Source organism: Dasypus novemcinctus, chromosome 12 (assembly GCF_030445035.2).
Source record: "Dasypus novemcinctus isolate mDasNov1 chromosome 12, mDasNov1.1.hap2, whole genome shotgun sequence".
Taxonomy (NCBI): Eukaryota; Metazoa; Chordata; class Mammalia; order Cingulata; family Dasypodidae; genus Dasypus; species Dasypus novemcinctus.
This window is the reverse complement of record NC_080684.1, coordinates 96,895,364-96,917,211: the sequence shown is the minus strand read 5'-3', so window position 1 is coordinate 96,917,211 and position 21,848 is coordinate 96,895,364. Positions and strand designations below refer to the sequence as shown.

At 56.9% G+C, this 21,848-nt stretch overlaps 1 protein-coding gene across 9 annotated transcripts; it reads right to left on the bottom strand.

The window, feature by feature from the left end:
• Nucleotides 1-1,057: 1,057 nt before the first annotated feature.
• On the bottom strand, nt 1,058-11,518 carry KCTD17 (potassium channel tetramerization domain containing 17). 9 transcript variants are annotated; one of them, XM_058308774.2, is made up of 9 exons: nt 11,247-11,518; nt 9,994-10,102; nt 7,684-7,775; nt 6,636-6,731; nt 4,858-4,983; nt 3,430-3,520; nt 3,168-3,245; nt 2,714-2,804; nt 1,646-1,856 (listed from the first exon to the last, which is right to left on the bottom strand). In XM_058308774.2, exons 1-9 carry the CDS (start codon nt 11,502-11,504, stop codon nt 1,787-1,789), a joined length of 1,011 nt encoding a protein of 336 aa, XP_058164757.1. In that variant the 5' UTR covers nt 11,505-11,518; the 3' UTR covers nt 1,646-1,786. The 9 variants fall into 9 exon arrangements, with proteins under 9 accessions (XP_058164758.1, XP_058164753.1, XP_058164757.1 ...); XM_058308775.2 differs by lacking the exon at nt 3,168-3,245 and having other exon boundaries at nt 1,058-1,856; XM_058308769.2 differs by having other exon boundaries at nt 1,731-2,804.
• Nucleotides 11,519-21,848: the final 10,330 nt, after the last annotated feature.

Sequence of the window (21,848 nt, the reverse complement as noted above, 5' to 3'; positions counted from 1 at the left end):
GGGAGGCTGATGCCATGGAAGGTGGTCCGGGGGAGATGGCCGGAGGGTGGGAGATGGGGAGACCTGGCAGCCAAGCAGGCCCAGAGCAGAGCTGGTGCTGGCAGAGAGGAGGGGAGCAGCCAGACGAGGGGGGGAACGGGAACCGTGGCATCTCAGCAAGCCGGGGCGGGGGGGCGGCCGAGGGGGCGGCGTGGTCAGGGCGGGCCGATGGGTCAGGCCTTGGGTCACTAGAGTCCTTGAGGGAGGGGTGTTGTCCAAGACCAGGCCAGGCTGGAGGTGAGGAAAAGGGCACCCAGAAAAAGAGGGGCCTCAGCCCAGAGTGTTCTTTCAAAGGCAGCGGGGTGTGCAGCAGCACAGTGAGGGCGGATGCAGTGGGGTGGGGGTGGGGCATTGCTGGGTTCCACCCACAGCCTCCAGCGGCTAAAATGCAGATCCCTGGGCCCCTCCCGGTCTTAAATAAAAAAGGGGGCGGGGTTCATCTGTTCTTTTAACAAGCTGCCTGGTGGCCTTGGTGGGGTGGGAGGGTGCCCTGACCCAGCAAGCAGGCGCCTCCCCTCTGCCAGGGGGCCACTCCTTTGCAGGGATGCCCCTGCCCCGCCCCCGCAGTGGGACTAGGATGTGGAAGGAATGGGCTAGAGCTGGGGTCTGACTCCAAGGTCATCGAGAGGGCTGGGCGCAGACTGGACACGGGGTGGCAGCAGCGGGGAGGGGGCTGGTGGCCGTGAAGCGTCCTAGCAGGAAGGGGAGGCTTCAGAAGCACAAGGGCGGCCTGTGGGGTTCAGAGGCATGGTAGGGGGGACACGGAGAGCAGGGGGTGGGAGGGCCTCCCCTCCAGGCTCCCAGCCCCCTCAGCACCCCGGCCTCTGTCACGGCTGCCTGGGGGCACAGACGGGGAACCAGGGCTCCCCCCACCCCAGCCGGCCAGGCCCTCCTTCCCTGGTCCCCAGCCTGGGACCTTCCTAGGTCGGGCCCACAGGACGTTACCTTCAGGATTCTCCCGCCTGGAGTTGAGGCCCCCGTCCCCAAGAGCGGCCCAGAGAAAGAGGGGAGCCAGGCCGGCTGTTTCTTCAGGTTTTATTACACGGTGGGGTCGGACAGAGCTGAGAAGCAAGAACCTATCCTGGGAGTCAGGACACAGGAGGGGCCCCTTGCTCAGCCCGGATGCCCCCGGACCCCCCGGGGAGAAGCTGGGACCCCCTTCCCCTCATTGCGAGGTCCCGAGTCACTCCGCTGGCCCTGCTGACCCGCGGCCACGGCCCGGGCGCTCCGCTAGCCGTGAGGATGGGGAGACGGCGGCCCCCACGAAGACCCAGCCACCCACCCCTCCTTCCACAGGGCCCCTGGCCCCCAACCCCTGCACTTCCTTTTGCAAAGAGTGCCCTGCTGGGGGGTGACGCCAGGTCCCTCCCCAGCCGAGGGAACGGGGGAGTGCCCACTGTGCCCACGCCTCTCTGCACCCTCACAACAACCCTGTGAGGTAGGTTGGGTGGGACAAGAAGGCTGGGGGGCCAGGCCACAGGGCCCGGGGGCAGGTTTCCGCCATGCAGCAGGGGAGCCCGGGGTGGGGGCAGAGGGTCCTGGGGAGCACCGCTGGACGACGCCCCACGTCGTGCCCGGGGGTCCCAGGGCCCACCTCCGGGCTCGAAAGGACCTAGGGGGCGCCCACCCCAACCCTGGAGGCGGGGGTAGATTGCAGCCCCACAGGGCTGGACAGAAGTGGCAGGGGGCACAGCATGTCCTCCACCTCGGGCCAGGCGCCCACCCGGCAGTACAAAAATAAAGGATTTCAGATCGGAACCCCAAGTCCCTGGAGGTGATCTGAGGCCTCACATCCGGGTACCTCTGGCTTGTAACAGCTAGAAAATAAGAGGGGGAAGGGGCAGGGGGGCAGGGTGGGTGGTCAGAAAACCGGGGAGGGGTGGGGGTGGGCCAGTGAGGAGGGGTGATGCGGGCCAGAAGGGCAGAGAGGAGATAGGAAAGGAGGAGAGGGGGTGGGAGAGAGGGAGAGAAAAAGAGGCCAGTGAGTCCCAGGGTCCCTTCTGGGAGAGGTGAGTGGGGCCGAGGCCCACAGGAGCGGGGTTCAGAGCCGAGGAGGGGAGCAGGAAGGGGACCCCAAACCATCCATCCGGGAGCTCCAAGCCCCATCGGGCTGCAGGGTGGCACTCACATGGATGCCTAAGGACCCTGACCAGAGTCTCTGTCAGGGACAAGAGGCCAGTCACTGCAGTGTTGGGCCAGCGGGGCTGCAGAGAGCAGCTGTCTGTCCCCATTTTAGGGGAAGCCATGGCCCAAGAGGGGCAGCGACTTGCCCAAGGTCACACAGCAGGCAGCTGAGATGGAATGGGGCCTGTGGGCACCCGGCCAGGGCTTTTCCTGCCACACACCACTCCACAGCCAACTGGGGCGGACTCCAGCTGTGGTCCCGGACCTCCCCGCCCCTGCAGAATCGGGCTCCGGTGCATTCGTGGAGGTGAGGGCAGCAAGCCGGCTCCAGTGCCCCCTCCTCCCCAACCCGGCTCTGGCGTTTCCCAGTGGGTGGGAAAGAGCTTCCGCCCCCTGACTGCCTTCTCCTCTCAGAGCCCAAGGCTGAGCTGGGGCTGAGAAACTTTGGTCGGGGGAGAAAATCAGCTGAAAGCTCGGCTCAAGGCCACAGAACCAGAGATGAGCACCCTCCTTGCTTCCGCCCTCCCTCCGGCTCGGCCGAGCTACAAACCAGGGATGGCAGCTCTGGGGGCGGGCGAGGGGCCGAGGAGCAGCCCTCACTGCAAGCTCAGCCTCAGGTCTGAGAGGGTGCAGACGGGGACCTGCAAGGAGGAAACGTGAGTGCGAGGCTGGCAGGCGCTGGGGCCGGGCAGGGCAGGGGGCCGAGGCCCGGCCTCAGAGGTGCCCGGCAGGGTGGGCGGGCACCGAGCAGGTGCCGCTGCGCCCCTCCGCCCCAGGCCGGGCGGTAGGAGGTGCCAGGAGGGGCGCAGGAGGCGGCAGGCAGGACGCTCTGGGGTGCAGGGCCGGGGGGCTTGGGTGGGGGCGGCGGGAGGCGGGGGCCAGGGCCACCCCGGGATGGAGGCGCGAGCAGGCAGAGAGGAGACCCGGACAGGAGCAGAGAGGGAGGAGGCAGGGTGCAGATGAGCTCCAGGAGGAAGAAGTGGTGGATGGAGATGAGGCAGGACCTCCAGCGGGGAGCGGAGGAGGAGGAGGAGGCGGTGGTGGGAGGAAGGAAAGGTTAGCAGGATCCTGAGAGGCCTGGGCTGCGGAGAGAAAGTGAGAGAAGGGATGGTTATGCGGGTGAGGCGGGTGCGGCTGAGCTAACCCTGGTGGGCCCGCCCCCCCCAGTCCCGGGGGCCCCCGGGGCCCCGCAGCTGGCTCCAGCCGGGAGTGGGCGGGAGGCTCCGGCTTTTATTAGCAATCACTCTCCTCGGGGGTCGGCTGCACCTTTCTCCTGCGCATCTGCCTCCACCTGCACCTGTTCCACCTCCACCTCCTCCACCTCCTCCTGCTGCTGCTCCAGCTGCTCCTCCATGCTCTGTGCACCGGCCGGCGGACCCAGGGAAGAAAGAGTGGAGACGCTGCCGAGGGGGCCGGGGCCTGCGGCAGCTGTCCCCGTGGACCCCTATCTCAGGGCAGGGTGGGGCGGGCAAGACGGAGGGGTCCTCCAGGAGAGGGGAGGGCTTCGGCCAAAGAAGCTGGGGGGCTTCTCCAGAAGCCTGGGAAGAGTCTGGGGAAACCCAGCAGAAGATGGGCCCCCGCAGGGGATGCTGTGGGTCAGTCTGGCTACCGTTGGCATAGAGCAAGGCTGGGGCAAGGGGACGGAGGGGACAGGGTGGGTGTGTCACTCAGAGGGGGACCAGGAAGGCCAAGAGGTAAGAGGAGGCATGAGGTCAGGGGAGCCTCAGGGCAGACAGTACCCAGGTCTGGGATGCCAGCTACAGCGCTGGCACCCCAGGTCCCGGGACCTGGCCCAGCGAACATTTCCGGAAGGCAGAAGCAGCAGGCTCACTCTGTGCCCTCGCAAGGCAGCACCAGCCCCTGGCACCCAGGGGCGTGTAGTGGGCAGGGGGAGTCACAGCAGGACAGGGAGGCAGACAGACAGACAGGAAGCCAGAGTTCACAAGGCTCCACTGCACAGGGACAGCCCCCACAAGGAACGGCATCCCTCCTCCCACCCGGCTTGCTGCCCGCTGCGCCAGCCTCCCTCAAGGTGTCTGACCCACTCTGGGCCCAGGGCGACCTGGCCTCTGCTTACTGCCCTCCCCACAGCAGGCTGGGTGCTGCCAGGAAGTGCCCTCGGGAGGCTGCTCCCTGCCGTGGCGGAAGCCCAGGCCGGACCTGCCGAGTTCCCCAACCCCTCCTGCCGAGCGCCAGGGGAGGAGGCTTGAGGAAGCGCCGGAATCTCCAGAAGCGGCCTCCTCGCCCCAGCCCCGGCCAGCTGGGGACAGCCCCCCGCCACTGGGGAATAAGCTGGCCACTTGAGACCCCAGAAGATCCAGCTTCAAGGCACCACAGATTGCGTGGGCCACCCCTCCCTTCACAGGGGACACCGTGAGGGTGCTGAGAGGGGACTCGCCTGAGGTCACCAGGAGGGCGGCGACGGGCCCGGCCCTAGTCATGGCGCTCCCGTAGGTCATGCCCTCTGGGCAGCCCCATCCCCGTGCTCCCCTCACCTGGGCCTGTGGAACTGGCTGGGGCAGACAGGACCACGACAGCATGGCATGAGATGGCATCGGCTGTGACCGTGGAGGGTTATGAGTGGACGTGGGAGGGAGAAAGACGCAGCAGGTATGGAAAGGCAGAGGGCAGGGAGCGGTGGAGAAAAGGGGGTCACTCCGGCCCAGGGCCGGCCCGGCTGAGGTTGGGGCTCACCTTGGTTTTGCGGCTGGACTCGGAGCTCAGCCCGTGGGGGGAGCTGTAGAGCTCCTTGGACACCACGCACAGGAACTCCGCCTGGTCTTCGCTGCCGTAGTTGTAGGAGGACCCGATGTTCACCAGCTGGAGGGGAGGCACGGGGGAGAAAGGTGATGCGTGGGGGCTGGCGGGAGCCGCGGGGAGGGGTGGCACGGACAGCAGCACACATCAGGACAGCAGCGTCTATCCTGACCTGGCTGTCCTACTCAGGCTCATCCCCGGATTTCCAAAAGGCACTTCGTGTCCCCGTCTCCCTCGTGCCTCTGGTTCCGTTTCCCAGGACCGCCCTCCCCCCCTGGCTTGGCTGAGCCCGCTTCCTCTTTGAGGACCGCAGCGTTCCCACCCCAGCCCACCCCCAGCCTAGCCCAGCCCCAGGAGGCCACTTCCTAAAGCAAACAGAGGCCTGTGATGGGCAGGCTGCTTGCCTGTCCAGGTGAAGCTGGAGCAGCCCCAGGACCAGGCTGCAGGGTGGGGTTTGCACGGTGGAGCCCCATAGAATATTCCCTTCCCTTCTGGAAGCAGAGGTTGTCCATTCCTTAGGCCAGAGGGCAAACGACCCATGGCCCCGATCTGCTGGCTGAGGCTCTGAGATCCCAGCAGCTCCTGAGAGGGGCTCACCCTTGTTGTGGGGTCCCTAGACTAACCGCACCCACATAAAGTCCCATCTCGTTCAGCCCTCACATAACTACGGCAGATATGCCCCTCTGGCTGACAAAGCCTACAGGGGAGGCAGCCAGGAAGAGATTAGCACCCGGGCCTCTGCAACCTCTCTGGGTCTTGTGGATGGACACACTTCCAATGACCCGCGTAAAGCTAGCTCCAAGGATCAGGCCTCTTCTAGGCTAGGAACTAGATCCACGGCCCTTCTCATCTCACAACAGGTCTTGAAGGAGGTACTACTGGCCGGCATTACAGGCGAGGAAACTGAGGCCCAGAGAGGAGGTAGGCCTTGCGCCCTGCCACACAGCGTGTCAGCGCTGAGGCCTGTGTGTGCATCGGGGCTTCTGATGCCTTGGTTGGGCTCCTCCCCCCAAACTGCCGGCCATTTCTGGGGAGCTTGGAGCTGTGGGGAGCTGTGGATAAAGGGCCAGCGGAAGCCTCTCTAAGGGCAGATGTGACCTGGGGCTAACTTTCTGCCTCTTCCTCTGAAGCCTGATAAGGTGCGACATCAGTTGCATCACTAGGCCTGACTGCTGGGAAAAGCCTCCTGGCTGGGAAACTGCAGCTGCGTGGGAGCACCATGTGTCACTAACCATACCTGATGGGATGCCACGGCTTTGGGCTTCCCTCAGTGTGGTGACGGGCGTAACTGAGCACATTCCTTGTGGGACCCCGGATGCTGTCTGTGTGGACTTGCTATAAGAGGCATTGGCTCTGAGGGAGTGTGGGGTGCTAGGCCAGGGTGAACCCCGCTCACCTGTGTGGCTTTCATCTCCGTGCACCTGAGCGACTGTCACTTTGAGGCCAGAGATTTGCAGTGTAGACTACTACACGGATGCTGTGAGCACTCCCACCCAAGGGACGCCCGATGCCGCCCTGCAACCAGCGGTGGCTCCCGTCCCCTCCTTGGTGAATCTGCTGCCCAACTGGCCTTTGTGAATCTCGCTTAGTTTGACTTAAGAAGACCTCACGGTGGGGACCGTGGTAGGGGACCTCAGGCCTCGGCTGCAGGAGGGAGGGGCCTGCTGTGTCCAGAGGCCAAGAGGTCCTGGATGGGCCGGCGTGCCCCAGCCCACCTGCTCGAAGCGCCAGCCGTCAGACATGGTGGAGACCATCTGCGTGAGCTCCTCCTCCTGGCACTGCAGCACACGGTACACGTGCTTGGGCGGGACCTGTGGAGAGAGGCACGTGGAGGGTCCCCAGGCACCCCAAGGTGTGACAAGCACCTGCTGTCCCCACCCTCCAGCTGCTGCTTCTCTCCTCCCCACCCCCTGCAACCATATACCCCTAGAAGGAGAGAGGGAGAGAAAGAAGAGGTGGGCAAGGGCAAGGTAGGAGGAAGGAGCTGTGCCCTAAAAACACCCATTATGTGCAGGCACTTGGTGTGTGTGATTTCCTTTAATCCCTCCAGGAGCCCTATGAGTTATAGGATTTTCTCTAAAGCTCAGAGAGGTTCAGTTACTTGCTCAGGGCCACCCAGGTAGAAGGTGGCAGAGCCAGAGCTGGAACCCAGGTGATACAGGGGGAGGGTGGGGGCCAAAGGGACAGTCTGGGTCACTGAGTTCAGTCCTCCAAGAGACATGGAGCGTCCTCCCTTCAATCCTCTGGAACTGGGAGGGGGTACCTCCCACTCCTCCCCATCTCCCATCTCTCCAAGGCTGGGCTGAGTATCTCCCTTGTTCCTGGGTGAATCTTCCTGTGGATTTGCCTCTGAGGCCCAGAATCCAAGCTCAGAAATGCCGGCCCCCAAAACACGTGCTGTGCCTGGCAGGGGACCATCTAATCCACGAAATGAACAATTTACTAAGTGTGCATTGCCCCTGGCAGGCCCCCCTCCCCTGCACCTCCACACTGACCCTACTTTGCCTGTGAGGAAGGGATGGGTGGGGAGCTCTCAGCACTTCTGTATTCTCCAAGGGGAAATCAAGGTCAAAGAGTGCGGTACAACTGGTTCCAGGCCACACAGTGAACGGGCCAGTGCTAGGCAGCTGAGAGCCCCAACACCAGCCCAACAGGCCAGCGTGGCCTCCCCAAGGGCAAGGCCGTTCCCGTCTTCTCCAGCTTTTCTCCTGCCTCCCCTCTCCCCAGCCCACTCCCCGCCCCAGAGGCTCCCTTTGCCCCCACCTGTGTGATGGTGTAGTCTTTCTCCTCCATCCGGTCTTTGATGATGCGGATCAGTGGGCCAATGTTGTAGAACTCAGCTTCCTCCAGGACCCCTGGCACAGAGCAGCTCGGGTCACTCCCAGGACCCCACCTGCCCCAGTCTCCCCTTGTTCCTTCCGCCCCTAACCAACTTCTGATGCAGCCACACACCTCGCAAGGGTGAGTTAAGTGCCTGAGCTCAGGGATCAAGTGAGAGGGAACACTTCCTTCCTTAGATCCACCCTCCCAGTGGAAGGGGCCGAGGTGCCCCCACCACTCAGCCCTCTATCTTCTCCACTGTGCTGAACATGGTGGCTCGGGACACCTGCCAGGACACCTGTCCAGGGCTGCTCTGGGGCTATCAAGAGACAGACTCATTGGGACTGACCTTAGAGCCCCACAGTGAGAAGGGCCTTGGCTGGCCCCATTACACACTCCATAGCAAGTCCATACTATGTGCCAGGCACTGTGCTGGCACTTGGCATCCATTATTACATCATGGTACTCTCATTATCTCCACTGAACAAATAGGGAAACCGAGGCTTGAAAAGGGATGTAGCTTGTCCAAGGTCACAGCCGGTAAGAGGCAAAGGTGGGATTCAGATTTGACCTCCTCTGACTTCAGAGCCCGTTTTCCCACTCTCAGTTTCTAATGTTTGTGCATGTGCATCTTCCTGAGCACAGCACTTTACAGTTTGCAGAGCCCCTCATTCGCTCATCACAAGCCCTGGAGCCACGGGGAAGGCCGGCGTTATTGCCTCCATTGGACAGTGAAGGGAGCCGAAGGGAGCAGTGAGAGGTTAAGCAAGTCAGCCCGCCAGGGAAGTGCCTATCCCAGAGCGCTCCTCTAGGGTGGGGGGTCCTTCTGGTCCTTTCCCCGACTGGCCTCTGGGCTCCCTGGGGACAGGACCCGTGTCTGACCGATCCTGCTGCCCTGGCACCTGCACAGGACCTATCACAGAGCAGGCAGTCAGTGAGTACTGCGGCCCGCGTGACGGAATCGCCCCGGGGCCGTGCGCAGGGCCCTCAGACGAGAGCCAGCCAACACGGCCTTGAGCGCCCGCGGCACCAGGCATGCCGGGCTGCACCTGCTCTGGCTCCTTTTAGCCTCACAGCCACTCAGTGAGGTGGGTGCTAGTAGCAGCCCCACTCCACAGAGGGGGACATGGAGGCACAGAGAGGTTAAGGAATTTGCGCCCAGGGTCAGGCAGTCAACAAGTCTCCTCCCAGCTTCCCCTGGCCCCGTCTGAAGGTATGGGAGTAACCTGTAAACAGGTATTGGCTGTGACGCAGCTGAAGCGTTCGCGTGGGCTCCCTTGGGACCCGCTCCTGGGCCTGGCCACGCCCCCGGTGCCCGTGCTCCCTTAGGGCCTGCCAGGAAGCTCCTCTGGGGCTCCGCAGAGCCAGCAGCTACTGAGGCTCTGGCTTTGAAGCTCTGACCCTCTGGGGCGCGCTCGATCTTCTGACCACTGTATCCCACGGGGATCATGGAGGGGAGCCTGGAACCAGCATGGGGAAGGCTGGGTGGTGCTAGACACCCACGAGGCACCAGAGCCGTGCACAGCAGCTGGAGTCCCACCCCTGCTCTCCACAGCCAGCGTCACCGCCCCCACTTTACATACACAGGAAAGAGGTGGAGACTCAGGAGATGACAAGCCCTGGCTGGCCTGGCCTGGTCAGCCAACCCAGAGCCACACCCGTGCTCCAAGGAAGTACTGTCTTGGCACCGGATTTTAGGACCTACCCCTGGCTGGGACTCTGCCCAGAAGCCATCCTCCTGAGGTGGGGCTCCCTCAGGGTCTGCTGGGCTCAGGTATGGGGGCCTGCAGGGCATCAGCCAGTGAGGCCCTGAAGAGGTCAAACCCCCCATGCTCTGCAGCCCCCTCCCCTCCCCACCCCCACCCACAACCAGGACTGTGTTGCAGAGACTGAGAGAAGTGTAACCTGCTCCACCCACCTGCCTTCTGCAGCCCCCACCAACATGAGGTCCCGGCTCCCGGGGAGAAGGGGGCCATACCTCTTCCATGCTTGCCTCCTCCCGTTCCCCTTACACCCACCTCTGGGCCTCCCCGGAGGCCAGGGAGAAGAGGCATTCCTGCCCACACAGAGGCCGGGGGCCTCCTGGCTCCCTGGGGCCTGTCACCTGGGCAGGGGCTTTGCATTCAGCCCTGCCGGGGGTGGACAGCAGCAGAGAACATGGAAGCAGATGTCCCTCGCGGCTGTGAGAAATGGCTTTGGGTTTCCAAGGAAGGCCCCGGCAGGCTGCAGAGGGCAGGGGTGGGACCGACTCACCCTCCTCAGCCATGTCCTTGTCCAGCACCAGCTTGCCGTGCCGGAGGAAGTTCAGGATGGGCCCGAAGTAGGTGGGGTCACGGTCAATGAGGTAGGCTCCGGTTTCATCCTACAGAAGAAGGGGCCCAGGGAGTGAGACGAGGGTGAGGACTGCCCAGGCCCACACCAACTCCTTGCTTCAGGTCCACGTAAAGGACTGGAGAAAAGGAGGCAGCACAAGGCAGCAAAAAGGCTTTGGGGTCAGATGGAATAGGGTTCAAATCCTGCCCCTGCCTTTTCCCAGGCTGTGTGACCTTGGGCAAAGGACTTGTCCCCCAAGGCGCACTCCTCTCTGGATAACTAAGCCTGGGGTATCACTGTGAGCACTGCTGAGACGAGGTCTGAGAGGTGCCTGGCTCAGGGCAGGGCTCGGTGGTCCCACTTAGAGTTTGTTCCCCTGAAGCCAGCCCCACACTGTCTCTACCACCTCCCCAGTCGTTTGGGAAGTGTTTACACGCTTCCCAGCTAGGAGCCACTACCTTGTTGGACACTGGCAGCCTGCAAGGGGACAGGGCGGGCATCAATAGCTCAACTCCACAGAGGGAAAACCGAGACCTCAGAAGGTGCCCAAGGTCACAGCATGGAGGGGATCGAGGGGGTGGGGACAGGGGGCCTTGAGGTCATCTCCAGACCAGTCCCCTTTGGTGACAGACTGGAAAGCAAAGCCCAGAACCCAAGGTCATGCAGGCAGTTTGCAGCAGAGCCAGGATGCAAGCCCAGAAGTGGGACCTGCCGGCTAGTGCTGCTGCCAGACTGAGCCCAGCTCCGAGGGCACCCGGGGAATCCTCTGTCCAGCTCGCTGCACCCCTCGGCCACCCACTCCCCAAAGGGTGGGGAGAAACCTCAACTCCAACCGAGTCCTGTTTAGGAAGGAGGCAAGGCCCTCAGTGTTTGGCGGTCCCCACCGCCCAAAAGCATCAGGGAATCTGCAACCCGCCAGCCTCCTGGGGTGCTAGCCCAGGGCACCCTCAAAGGCTCCAAACGGCCGCGAGCCTCGCGTTGTCCCGTTGCTAAGGTAATGGGCACATCCCTCGCTCTCAGCTCTACTTCCTCCTCCCCCTCCCTTCCCGTTCTTCCCGCCTCCAGCTCTTGGAAAATAAATCCAGCCGCGTTCCCGGCCTGGCGGGGCAGGTCACGCCGGACACCCCCATTTCTGGCGAGCAGAGGACACCCCCCCCTCCCCATCGGGCCTCCACCCACCCCGCGGGCCTCACCCGGTCCGACTGCAGCTCTTCCCCCTGGCACAGGCGACTGAGGAAGGACTTCTGCTCCCGGCACAGCGTCTGCCGGGTGGTCAGGAACACCGTGCCCCCCACGTTGAGCCGCACCCACTTGCCCCAGCCGCCCCCAGCGCGGCCCCCCGCCCCCGCCGGCGGCGCTCCCTCGCCGGCCTCCATCCTCATCGCTCGCCCTGGCGTCTGCATCCTCGGGCTGCGGGCGCAGGGGGCGGGCAGGTAGCGCGCGCGGGGCATGCCGGGAGCTGTAGTCCGCGCCGCCCCCCGCCGGGCGAGGGGCACCGCGAGGTGAGGGCCTGGCGGGTGCGCGTGTGCCTGACGCCGCCACCGCCCGCGTGGGCCCTGCTGGGAGCACACTCGCTGGGGGCTCGGCAAGAAGCCTTCTGGTCAAATACTGTGTGTTTGGGGACGGTCCGCTTCCCCAGTCCAGCAGCCCTCGCCCTGTTTGCTCCCCACAGGATTGTTTTTCCCTTGTCCAGTCTGGGTTCCCTAACAGCTGACGGGGGACGAAACTTCTCCCTCCCGCGATTCCCGTAGCCCTTACTTGCCTCTGTTTTCTAATTTTCTTTCATTCTGCCCTTTGTGTGTGTGTGTGTGGGGGGGGGGGGGGTAGTTCCCCCACTAAGTTCCTGCCGGGCAGTGTAGTTGGACGTGAGGTTGGCTGAGTGCTTCCTTATGCTGGAGACGCTGTGTATTTAAAAGTCTCAGCAGCCCTGTGAGGGTCGTATTACTGGACGGCACCCATTTCACGCATGTGGACGCGAGTGAAGGGAACCTCCCGACTCAGCTGGTGAGTGGCAGCTGGCGAGCGCCCATGCATCCCCCCCATTCCCCCAACCCCCGCCAAGGTCCCCTCGCTCCCCGGCCACAGGTGGTCAGCGCTCCTTGGGAAAGATTTCTCGGGAGCTGGAGAGGAAAGGGTGCTGGACCTGGGTTTTCATCCTGGCTTTTGTGAGATGACGTTTTGGGAGAGGTCTCAGTGTGCCTATCTGCAAATGGGGAGGGGCGTGGGCGCACACTCTGGCAGAGCAGGCATCCCCACACCCGCGCCCAAGAGCCTGCTTTGGTAGGGAGCCAGTCACGGAGCTACCAGAATCCTGTAGAATCCTGCTCCTGGGATCTCACCAGGTGTATGAGCTTGAGCAAGTTCCTCTCTTATGTCTCTGTTTTTCTCTTTTGCAAAATGGAAATTGTAATAGTTACTACCCTAGAGCATTGATGAGTGGCTTAAATTATGTAATGTCTGTAAAATGTGTAGCATTCGGTATTTTAAAACTTACAACTACTCACTTTATTTAAACAAGCTTTAGTTTAAAAGTCAACTAGGTCATAACCATAAGTGAAGAACAGTGGTACTTGGTGCTCAGGGGAGAGAACTAACATTCAATATTGAACAAATGAATGAAGAATGAATGAATGAGGTGGGATATGAACTGGCCTGGAAAGATTAGCCCCACTTCTGGTACTTAGCCCTCAACAATGTTTTGCTGGCACAAAATGAGCAGGAGATACATCTTTACCCATTTCAGGATTGTAGGCAGAGGAATGATATGATCCTTTTGCAACATGGATCATTCTGGGGGCTGCAGGGGGGGAATGTTCAAAACACAAGCGACCTGTTAGGAGGCCACTTGCTAACTGGGACAGGAGTGGGGGGAGCTTGAACCAAGGCAGGGTCATCAGGATAAGACAGGAGTGAATGACCACCCTGGTTTCAGGCTTGAAGCAAGTCTCCGTGGTTCCATCACAAAGTCTGAGAGGTAGGGCAGTATAGGAGAGGCAAATTTGGGGGCAGGCAGGGAGATGAGGAGGTTGCTTGGGGGGCAAGCTGTGCTGCAGTTTCCGTGGGGCAAGTGACAATTATCCCTCCGGGTGTGACACTCAGGAGAGCAACCTGAGCTGGAGAGAAGAGGTGGGGCTATCATCAGTCTTGGGAGGGGAGGAGACCCCCAAAGAAACATGAAAAGTTAGCTCAGGAAAGGAGCCCAGGACAGCTGTCGGGGAGGTAGGGAGAGGAGTGGGTGGATCAAGTCAGAGAAGAAGAAAGAGCTAAGTCCAGAGGGGAAGGAACAGAGCCAATCAGGGGCCCATTTGGATGAAACAAGTTCACATGAGGAGTGAAGTTGAGGAGGCTAAAGTTCAGTCCTAGAGCTGTAGAGACCCAACCTGCCCCTTTATTAATATGTAGTGTCCTTCTTTGTTTCTCGTAACAGCTTTTGACTTAAAGTCTATTTTGTCCGATATTAATATAACTACCCCAGCTCTTTTCTGGCTACTATCTGCATGGTATTTTTTCCATCCTTTCACTTTCAACCAGTTTGTGTCTTTGGGTCTAAGGTGAGTCTCTTGTAAACACTATATAGTTGGATGGTGCTTTTTTATCCATTCTGCCAATCTGTGTCTTTTGATTGGGGAGTTTAATCTCTTAATATTCAGTATATTGTAAAGGCAGTACTTACTTCAACCATTTTGTCCTTTGGTTTTTCTATGTCATATCTTTTTTGTTCTCTCTTTTTCTTTATTGCAATCTCCTCTTCTGTATGGTTGATCTTTTATGGTGTTCTAACTTGCTGCTGTGAGTGGCTCCACATTTCACTTCTGTTCCTGTTTATTTTAAAAATACTTTCTTTGTGGTTACCCTGAGGTCTGTATTATACAACTTATGCCCATGACCTACTAATTTGAAAAGATACCAACTTAGTTCCAACAGCATAAATGTTCTCTGCTCCCATATCCCTCTGTTTCCTCTCTTTATGTTGTTTTTGTCCCACATTATCCCTTTATATTTTACATATCCGTTATCAGGAAATATGCCTTTTTCTTGCTCAGTTGTATTTTAACTCTTATGCCCCTTATAAGAATTAAAGAGTAGAGTTTTATATTGAGGATACAGTTCTATTGGGTTTTACATTTACCCTTTTAGTTACATCTATTGAAGATCTTCATTTCTTCACACTACTACAAGCCATTCTCTCCCGTCTTTTCCTTTCAAACCCAAAGAACACCCTTTAGTAATTCTTGTAGGGCAGGTCTTATGTGGATGAACTCTTTCAGTTTTTGTTTATTTGTGGAGTTTTAAAATCTCTCTCATTTTTGAAGGACAATTTTGCCAATAAAGAATTTTTGCCCGCATTTTTTTCTTTCAGTACCTTAAATATATCACACCACTGCCTTTTCGCCGCCATGGTTTCTGATGAGAAATCCACACTTAGTCTTATTGAGGAGCCATTGTATGTGACAAATTGGTTTTCTTTTGCTATTTTCAGAATTCTCTATTTTGCTGTTTATGTCTACTAGTGTTTATTCTGTTTGGAGTATGTTGCACTTCTTGGACGTGTATATTTATATTTTTCATAAGAGTTGGGAGATTTTTTTGGCCATTATTTCTTCAAATATTCCTTCTGCCCTCTTTTCCTTCTCTTCTCCTTCTGGGACACCCATGATGCATATGTTTGTATGCTTCATTTGTCACTCAAATGCTACTTTTTCACTCTCTTTCCTATCTGTTCTTCTGACTGTATGCTTTTGATTGCCCTGTCTTCTAGTTCACTGATTCTTTCTTCTGCCTGTTCAAATCTGCCATTGTATGCCTCTAGTGTATTTTTAATCTCCATTATTGTGCCTTTCATCCCCATAATTTTTGTTACGTGACTTTTTAAACTTTAAATTTTTTCTTTATACTCAAACTTGTCTACTTAAAATCCTTTAGCTCTATATCCATATTTTCCTTCTCTTCTTGAATTACTTAGGAGATTTGTTTGAACTTCTTTAATTAGTTGTTCCAAATTCTATGTCTACTCTGAAGTTTAAATTTATTCCCTTGACTGAGCCATCTCTTCTGTTTCTTAGTATGGCATGTAATGTTTTGCTGCTGTCTGAGCATCTGGTTATCTAGATCAGGTAACTCTGAAGGTCAGTTTCTCCCTCTTGCCTTGGGTTTTATTGTTGACTAGCTTTTTATTAAGGCCCTTCTTTAATGCTTGGTCCAACTATTCTGGACCTTTAGAGTACCTCGTGTTTAACTATCCAGATTTTCTCAGCTCTTCTTCACCTGATTCTTGCCCTGGATATGTAGTACAATTTTTAAGATTGCATTTTGTGTACAATTGTTTCACCTCCAGGAGAAAGCTTCCTTTCCTCTATTACTTCTCTGGGAATCTTGATCTGATCTGACCTGTCTGTTTTTGTGTAGAATTTTCTCTCCCGCTCCTATTTATTTATTTGTTTGTTTGTTTATTTATTTATTTTTGAGGTACCAGCCTGGGGATTGAACCCAGGACCTCGTATGTGGAAAGCCAATGCTCAACCACTGAGCCACACCAGCTTCCCTGACTTGGTATTTTCATTTGTTTTGTTTTTTGTTTGTTTGTGTTTTTTTCAGGAGGCACTGGGAACTGAACCCAGGACCTCCCGTGAGGGAGGCAGGCACTCAACTGCTTGAGTCACATCCTCTCCCCTATCTCCAGCTCCTAGGATTTGTTAAAATTCTCTCCCTCACTCAGTGCCCCCTTTTCCTTATACTTTCAGTTCTGGGACCCATCCTAGTTTACAGAAGTTCAGTTTTACCCCCTTTTTTCCATGAGGCTTTTCTGTCTTTGGTTTCTTCTCTATTAGGGTATCCTGCCCTGGGGGGCCAGATGAGGTCAATCCAGAAAGGTCCATTTTTGTGTCTGTGTAGTCCAGCAAAGGACTGAGCCAACAGTTCTGCCACAGTCTCATTTTTTCCCCCTCTGGGGTTACTTTTGTACGTGGCTCTCCTCAGCCACTGTGTTCTGCCCCCTGTCACTGTGGACTTGGGTCCCTGGGCCTGGATGTGCAGGGGGTTCTAACTCGCTGCTGTGAGTGGCTCCCTCACCTGCTTCCAGGGCAGGACAGACCCCGGTTGTGCGGCCTTTTCGTGACCCCCAAGCTGTGTGGACTGAATGAGGGGGTGGGGTCCAGACTGGTGGGCCCAGATGAAAATCTCCTACTTGATTCTGATGATTATTTTTCCTTTTCTTTGATTCGGCATTTGTGGAGTCCCTCTCCAGTCTCTGTCGTCCTCCGGAGTTCCAAGCAAGTGGGTTTTGTCCTTTTATTAGTTGATTCTGAGTTGTAATAGTCAGGGTTCTCTAGGGAAACAGGAAATATCTGTAAATATTATGAGATTTTATAAAATTGTCTCATACAACTGTGGGGATGCAGAAGTCCAAATTGCATAGGGCCAGCTGCAAGCTAGAAACTCCAAAGAGGGTTTTTGATGAATTCCCCGGGAGGAGCTGGCTGGCTCAAGCAGAGATGAGAATTCTCTCTTCTACAGATGAAATCCTCACTGCTCCTTTTAAGGCCTCCAACTGATTGCATGAGATGCTTCTCACTGCTGAAGGCAATCCCCTCAGTTGATTGTGGAGATAATCAGCCATAGATGCAATCAGCTTACTGATGATTTAAGTCCATGACATGTCCTCACAGTAACAATTAGGCCAGTGCATGCTGATCGAATAAGTGGGCACCATTACCTGGCCAAGTTGACACAGGAACCCAGCCTTCACACAGGGGATGCCTTATGTTGCCGTGATGTCACTCACAACCTCCTCCTTTAATGTGACAAAACTGAGGACCTGAGACTAGAGTAACTTACCCAGGGCCATTCAGCAAGTCGCAGCAGATGTGGAGCAGATGCCAGGTTTCCGGGGCCAGCCCTTGCCCATCAGGGGCTGCTTCTCCCAGTGCAGACTCCCCGGTGATGAGGTGGACTCTGTGGCAGGGCTTGGACAGCACCCAGGAGTGTTGTGAACATTCGGGGAAGTTTAATCTGGCACTGGTACACATGGCGGATGGTCAGGGTGGAGTGGGGGGAGACCCTGGGGACAGGGAGGGAGAAAGGTGGGGGAAACCAAGATTCACCATGTGGGCCCTGCTCCTTCCACCACACTACTTTCTTGCTTTTCCCCTCCTGCACCATGACCTTCTTGAGGTCACACACTGTCCCCGAGCTGCCGTATCTCAGGGCCTGGCTCAGAGGTCGTGAGTGGAGCAAAAACAGCAAAAACAAAAACCAAACAAATGAAAACACTGGAACTGTCTGCAAGACAGGGATCAGTATTTCACACTGTATTTCCATTTATTGTTTTTAAAGAATTTAGCTACATACGTGCTGACATGGTTCTGAGTATCCAATGAAGACAAGTTAGAGTAGAAGCTACCATTGGTTTATCATCTTTCACGCACCAGAGACTGTGTTCCAGGCATTCTGCAGTAGCAACAACAACAGCAGTAGCAGCTGTCACTTTTTGAGGTTTGTTCTGTGCCAGCAGGCTCCCATTCAGTATCTCATTTAATTCCCACAACAGCCCCTCGGGAGTGATCCTGTTCCCATCCCATCTTACTGATGGTGAGACTGTGGGCCCTCCCTAGGTCGTGCTGGAAATGGCTGCTGGGGCACAGCTGGCCTCAAAGCCTGGTCTCATTGCCCCTGAAGGCAAAGCAGGTGGCTGCTTTGCTGTCCTGCCTCCCACAGAACCCCCCGCCCCCATACAGCAGGCCTTCTTTCCCTCATTTACAGATGAGGATGCCGCCGTCCAATGGCCGGCCCAGCGCAGGCCCGTTGACTCCAGTGCCAGCGCCCATCGCTGCCACGTCACAGGAGCTGCCTGGCTTGGCCTCGCACCCTCTTGCCTGGAGGCCTGAAGTGTCAGGGGGAGGCGGGGCCAGTACCTTCCGTTCCCCCTCCTTCCCTCAGAGGTCCCTCCATATCTCTGGATGCCAGCATCCCTCCGCCAGCAACCTGAAGCCACAGCCTCACCGTGCGGGGACCCAGCCAAGAACCAGGTGGCAGGAGCCAAGGAGAGCTGGCAGATGCTGCCACATCCCTGCCTGCGCCTGGGCTCTGCCGGGTGGGAAAGCATGGGCTGGAGAGAAGAGGGGCCTCCCACCTCTGGAGAAGGGCTCTGGACCGCCCCTCCCTCCCAGCCCTCCTCGCAGTGCCGTCACTGTGTGTGTGGAGCACCTACGATGGGCCAGGCCTCGAGCCACAGTGAAGCTGTCAGAAATGGCCCCTGCGCTACAGGCTTTAGAGAGTGGCTCCAGAGGCCTTTGACAAGGAATGGAATTCCAGACGGCCCTACTTGTAATCATGGACTGGCACTTCAGAGTTTTGTGCATGTTTTCCCCATTTAGAGGATGATAATCCAAAACCAAACATTCCATAGACACTTTTCCAGGCTACCCTGCATAGGGCTGAAACTTCAAATGCCAACTGGTTCCACTGCCCCCTGCTGTCCCTTCTGGGAAGAGTGACCTCGGGTGCTTTTTATTTTTTAAAAGATTTATTTATTTATTATTATTCATTCATTCATTCATTTCCCCCCCCCCCCTTTGTGGCTTGCTCCATTCTTTGCTGTCTCTTCTCTGTGTCCATTTGCAGCACATTTTTTCTGTATCTGCTTGTCTCCCTTTGTTGCGTTATCTTGCTGCGCTAGTTCTCCGCAGCACACGGGCTGTCAGCTCTCTGCGGCGCACGGGCCAGCCTGCCTTCACAAGGAGGCCGTGGGACATGAACCCAGGGCCTCCCATACGGTAGGCGGGAGCCCAGCTGATTGAGCCACAGCCGCTTCCCCTCGGGTGCTCTTTAATATGGCTCTCGACCCTGCATGGAATGGGACAGGACAGAGGCGGTGAAGGGCACAGGCTCCCAGATAAGACTTGGCCGCTTGCTAGCTGGGTGCCAGCTGGGTGATGTTAGGAAAGTCACTTAACCCCTATGAACCTCAGTTTCCTCATCTCTAAAGTGGGAATAATAACAGTACCAACCTCATGCAGGATGCTGAGGATTCAGTGAGGTCACATAGGAACGTACTGCCTGAGCAAAGCTCAAACAATTTTTGCTTCATCAGACCAATCCTGCCGCTCTGTCGTTGCTTGGGCCAGAGAACAGTGCCAGAGCCTAAGGCGGCCCTTTAAGATTTGGTTCCCACCGGTCAGGGGTGAACCCACCCAACCACCTTCTCCCTGCTGGAGTTGGAGGGAAAGCTAGAGAGAAAGGCCACCCAACTGACCCAGGCTTTAGAGCAGAGCACTGCCATTTCACACACTAAGCCCCTGTGACCTTAAGTGACCTGAGAGTCTCTCTCTACCAGATAGAGCTGGAGGGACATAAAATACATCCCCAAGTTCTCGCCTGAGCACGTCACTGTCTCCTGTTCTGAACCCCTCGTCTTCTTAGCACCCCCACCCTCCATGTCTGAGTAGCTCATTTCACATCCACTGTCAGCCTGTGACTAAGCTATCACTCACCCCCTGCTGGATATTTTGGATTCCGTCCTCCTCTTTCTCAAGTTCAGAATGTCAGAACATTCTGATTACTTTCAACTGCTGTTTTTGTTCTTTGCATCAAATCCAATCCTATCCTTGCCTCGGTGCCAATGCTGTTCCTTACCCTTGGGGTGAGGGTAGGTGACCTGAGAACAGGCTTTCAGAGTGCCAGGGCCCAGGGTTTGGGTCTTTGTGGCTGTAAGACGTGGCTAGTTAACCAATGCCTTCAAACTTCACATGACACCATTTGCAATATTTACATCATAATGTGATTACGTACATATAAGTGTTATTACTAAATTAAGTAAATGTTAGCCATTAGGACAGAGCTTCTGCTGTGTGCCAAGCCCTGGGCTAGAAGCATCATCTAGTTCAGGTAAGTATTATTATCCCCATTTTACCCATGGGGCTCAGAGAGGCTAGATAACTGGTCCAGACTTAAATATTTATACCATAGCAAGTAGTTCGGGATTTTTTTTAAATCTAGAAGTTCCTCCAATGGTCAAACATTTCCCCCAAACCTTCCCCAATTCCTAGTGTTTTGTGTTTCCAAAATGAAAGAGAGAGGACCCTTCCCCTATAAGAACTCAGAGGAGACCCATAACTTCTGCATAACTCTAGGGGGCGCCATTCACCTCGCCACGGCAGGCACATGTCTGGAGGGGGGGGGGAATGTCCAAAGGTGACCAAAAGTGCAGTTGGGGATGGCAGAGGCGTGGCGTCCCAGTCCCTGCTGGACCACCTTAGCCCGGGCGCTGCCCTCTTCAACCAGCAGGGCAGGGCTTGCCGGGCTCCCAAGGCTGTCCTGACCGCACGGAGCGTGGCCAGTGACCCAGCCTCGCCAGCAGGGGGCGCACCAGCCAGCCTTCCGGAAAAGTCACCAGCAGCACCCGGGGCTACGCGGGAGCTCTCCTCGGCTCCTGGTGGCCTCTTCAGCAGCCAGCTCTCCTGGACTGAGGCTGCAGCCGGCCCAACCCTTACCTAGGGGCCCTGCTCTCTCCCCTCTACTTCTCTTGGGCTCCTGAGGCTGTCATTCCACAGATGGATCACACACAGCCAGGAATCTCCTGCCTGTCTGCCCGGTCCCGCTGGACGTCCCCCTCTGCCAGAGAGACATTTAGGAGCCCTTCCAAGTGCCGGGCACCGCACCAAGCACTGAGTCATCTCCATCAGTCCTAACTCAGCAAGGAGGTGCAATGATAACAGAGAGGAGAGCATGTGCAGCGTCGTGGCTCTTCGGCAGCGTCCAGCTTCTCTTGTTCCGTCTACTCTTTGCAGGCGTGGGGCCAGGGGTAGGAGGAGAGGGGGGGACGGGGCCGTTTCCTCGCCCGGCACTGCTGGCCTCTGGTGTGGCTTTGCTCTAGAGGCCAGGGACACCTATAAGAATTTTAGGAGTTTACCCCACAGGTACTCTGTATTCTTCCTTTCTTCAGGAGGTACTGGAGATTGAACCCAGGACCTGTACATGGGAAGCAGGTGCTCAACCACTGAGCTACAGCCACTCACCCCACAGGTACTCGTAAACCTACACGTGAAAGGACATTTGCACCAAGTTAGTCATGGTAACATCACATGTAGTAGCAAAAAGGTTGAACCAAAATGCCCGTTGGCAGGGAATTAGTTAGATCAGTTAGGGGGCACCCATGAAAGGAATGCTGTGCTGGCATCTGAAGAGGGAGGTCTCTGTGTTCTGAGACGGGTCAGTCCCCGTGGTAGAGTGCTAGGGCGAAATCCGGGTGATGAACTCTGCGTGTGCTTGGATACCATTTGTGCAGAGAGGTAATGTAAGCACACATATGTGCTTGTGCTTTATATGCACAAATCGGAAACGGACTTTGGCCCAGTGGTTAGGGCGTCCGTCTACCATATGGGAGGTCCGCGGTTCAAACCTCGGGCCTCCTTGACCCGTGTGGAGCTGGCCCATGCGCAGTGCTGATGCGCGCAAGGAGTGCCATGCCACGCAGGGTGTCCCCCGCGTGGGGGAGCCCCACGCGCAAGGAGTGCGCCCGTGAGGAAAGCCGCCCAGCGTGAAAAGAAAGTGCAGCCTGCCCAGGAATGGCGCCGCCCACACTTCCCGTGCCGCTGTCGACAACGACGCAGCAAATAGACACCAAGAACAGACAAACAGGGGAGGGGGGGAAATTAAATAAATAAATAAAATCTTTAAAAAAAAAAAAAAAGATATATATATATATATATATATATATATATATATATATATATGCACAAATCATCTCTGGATGGATCCACAAGAAACTAACAGTGGCTGCCTTGGAGAACGGAACTGGC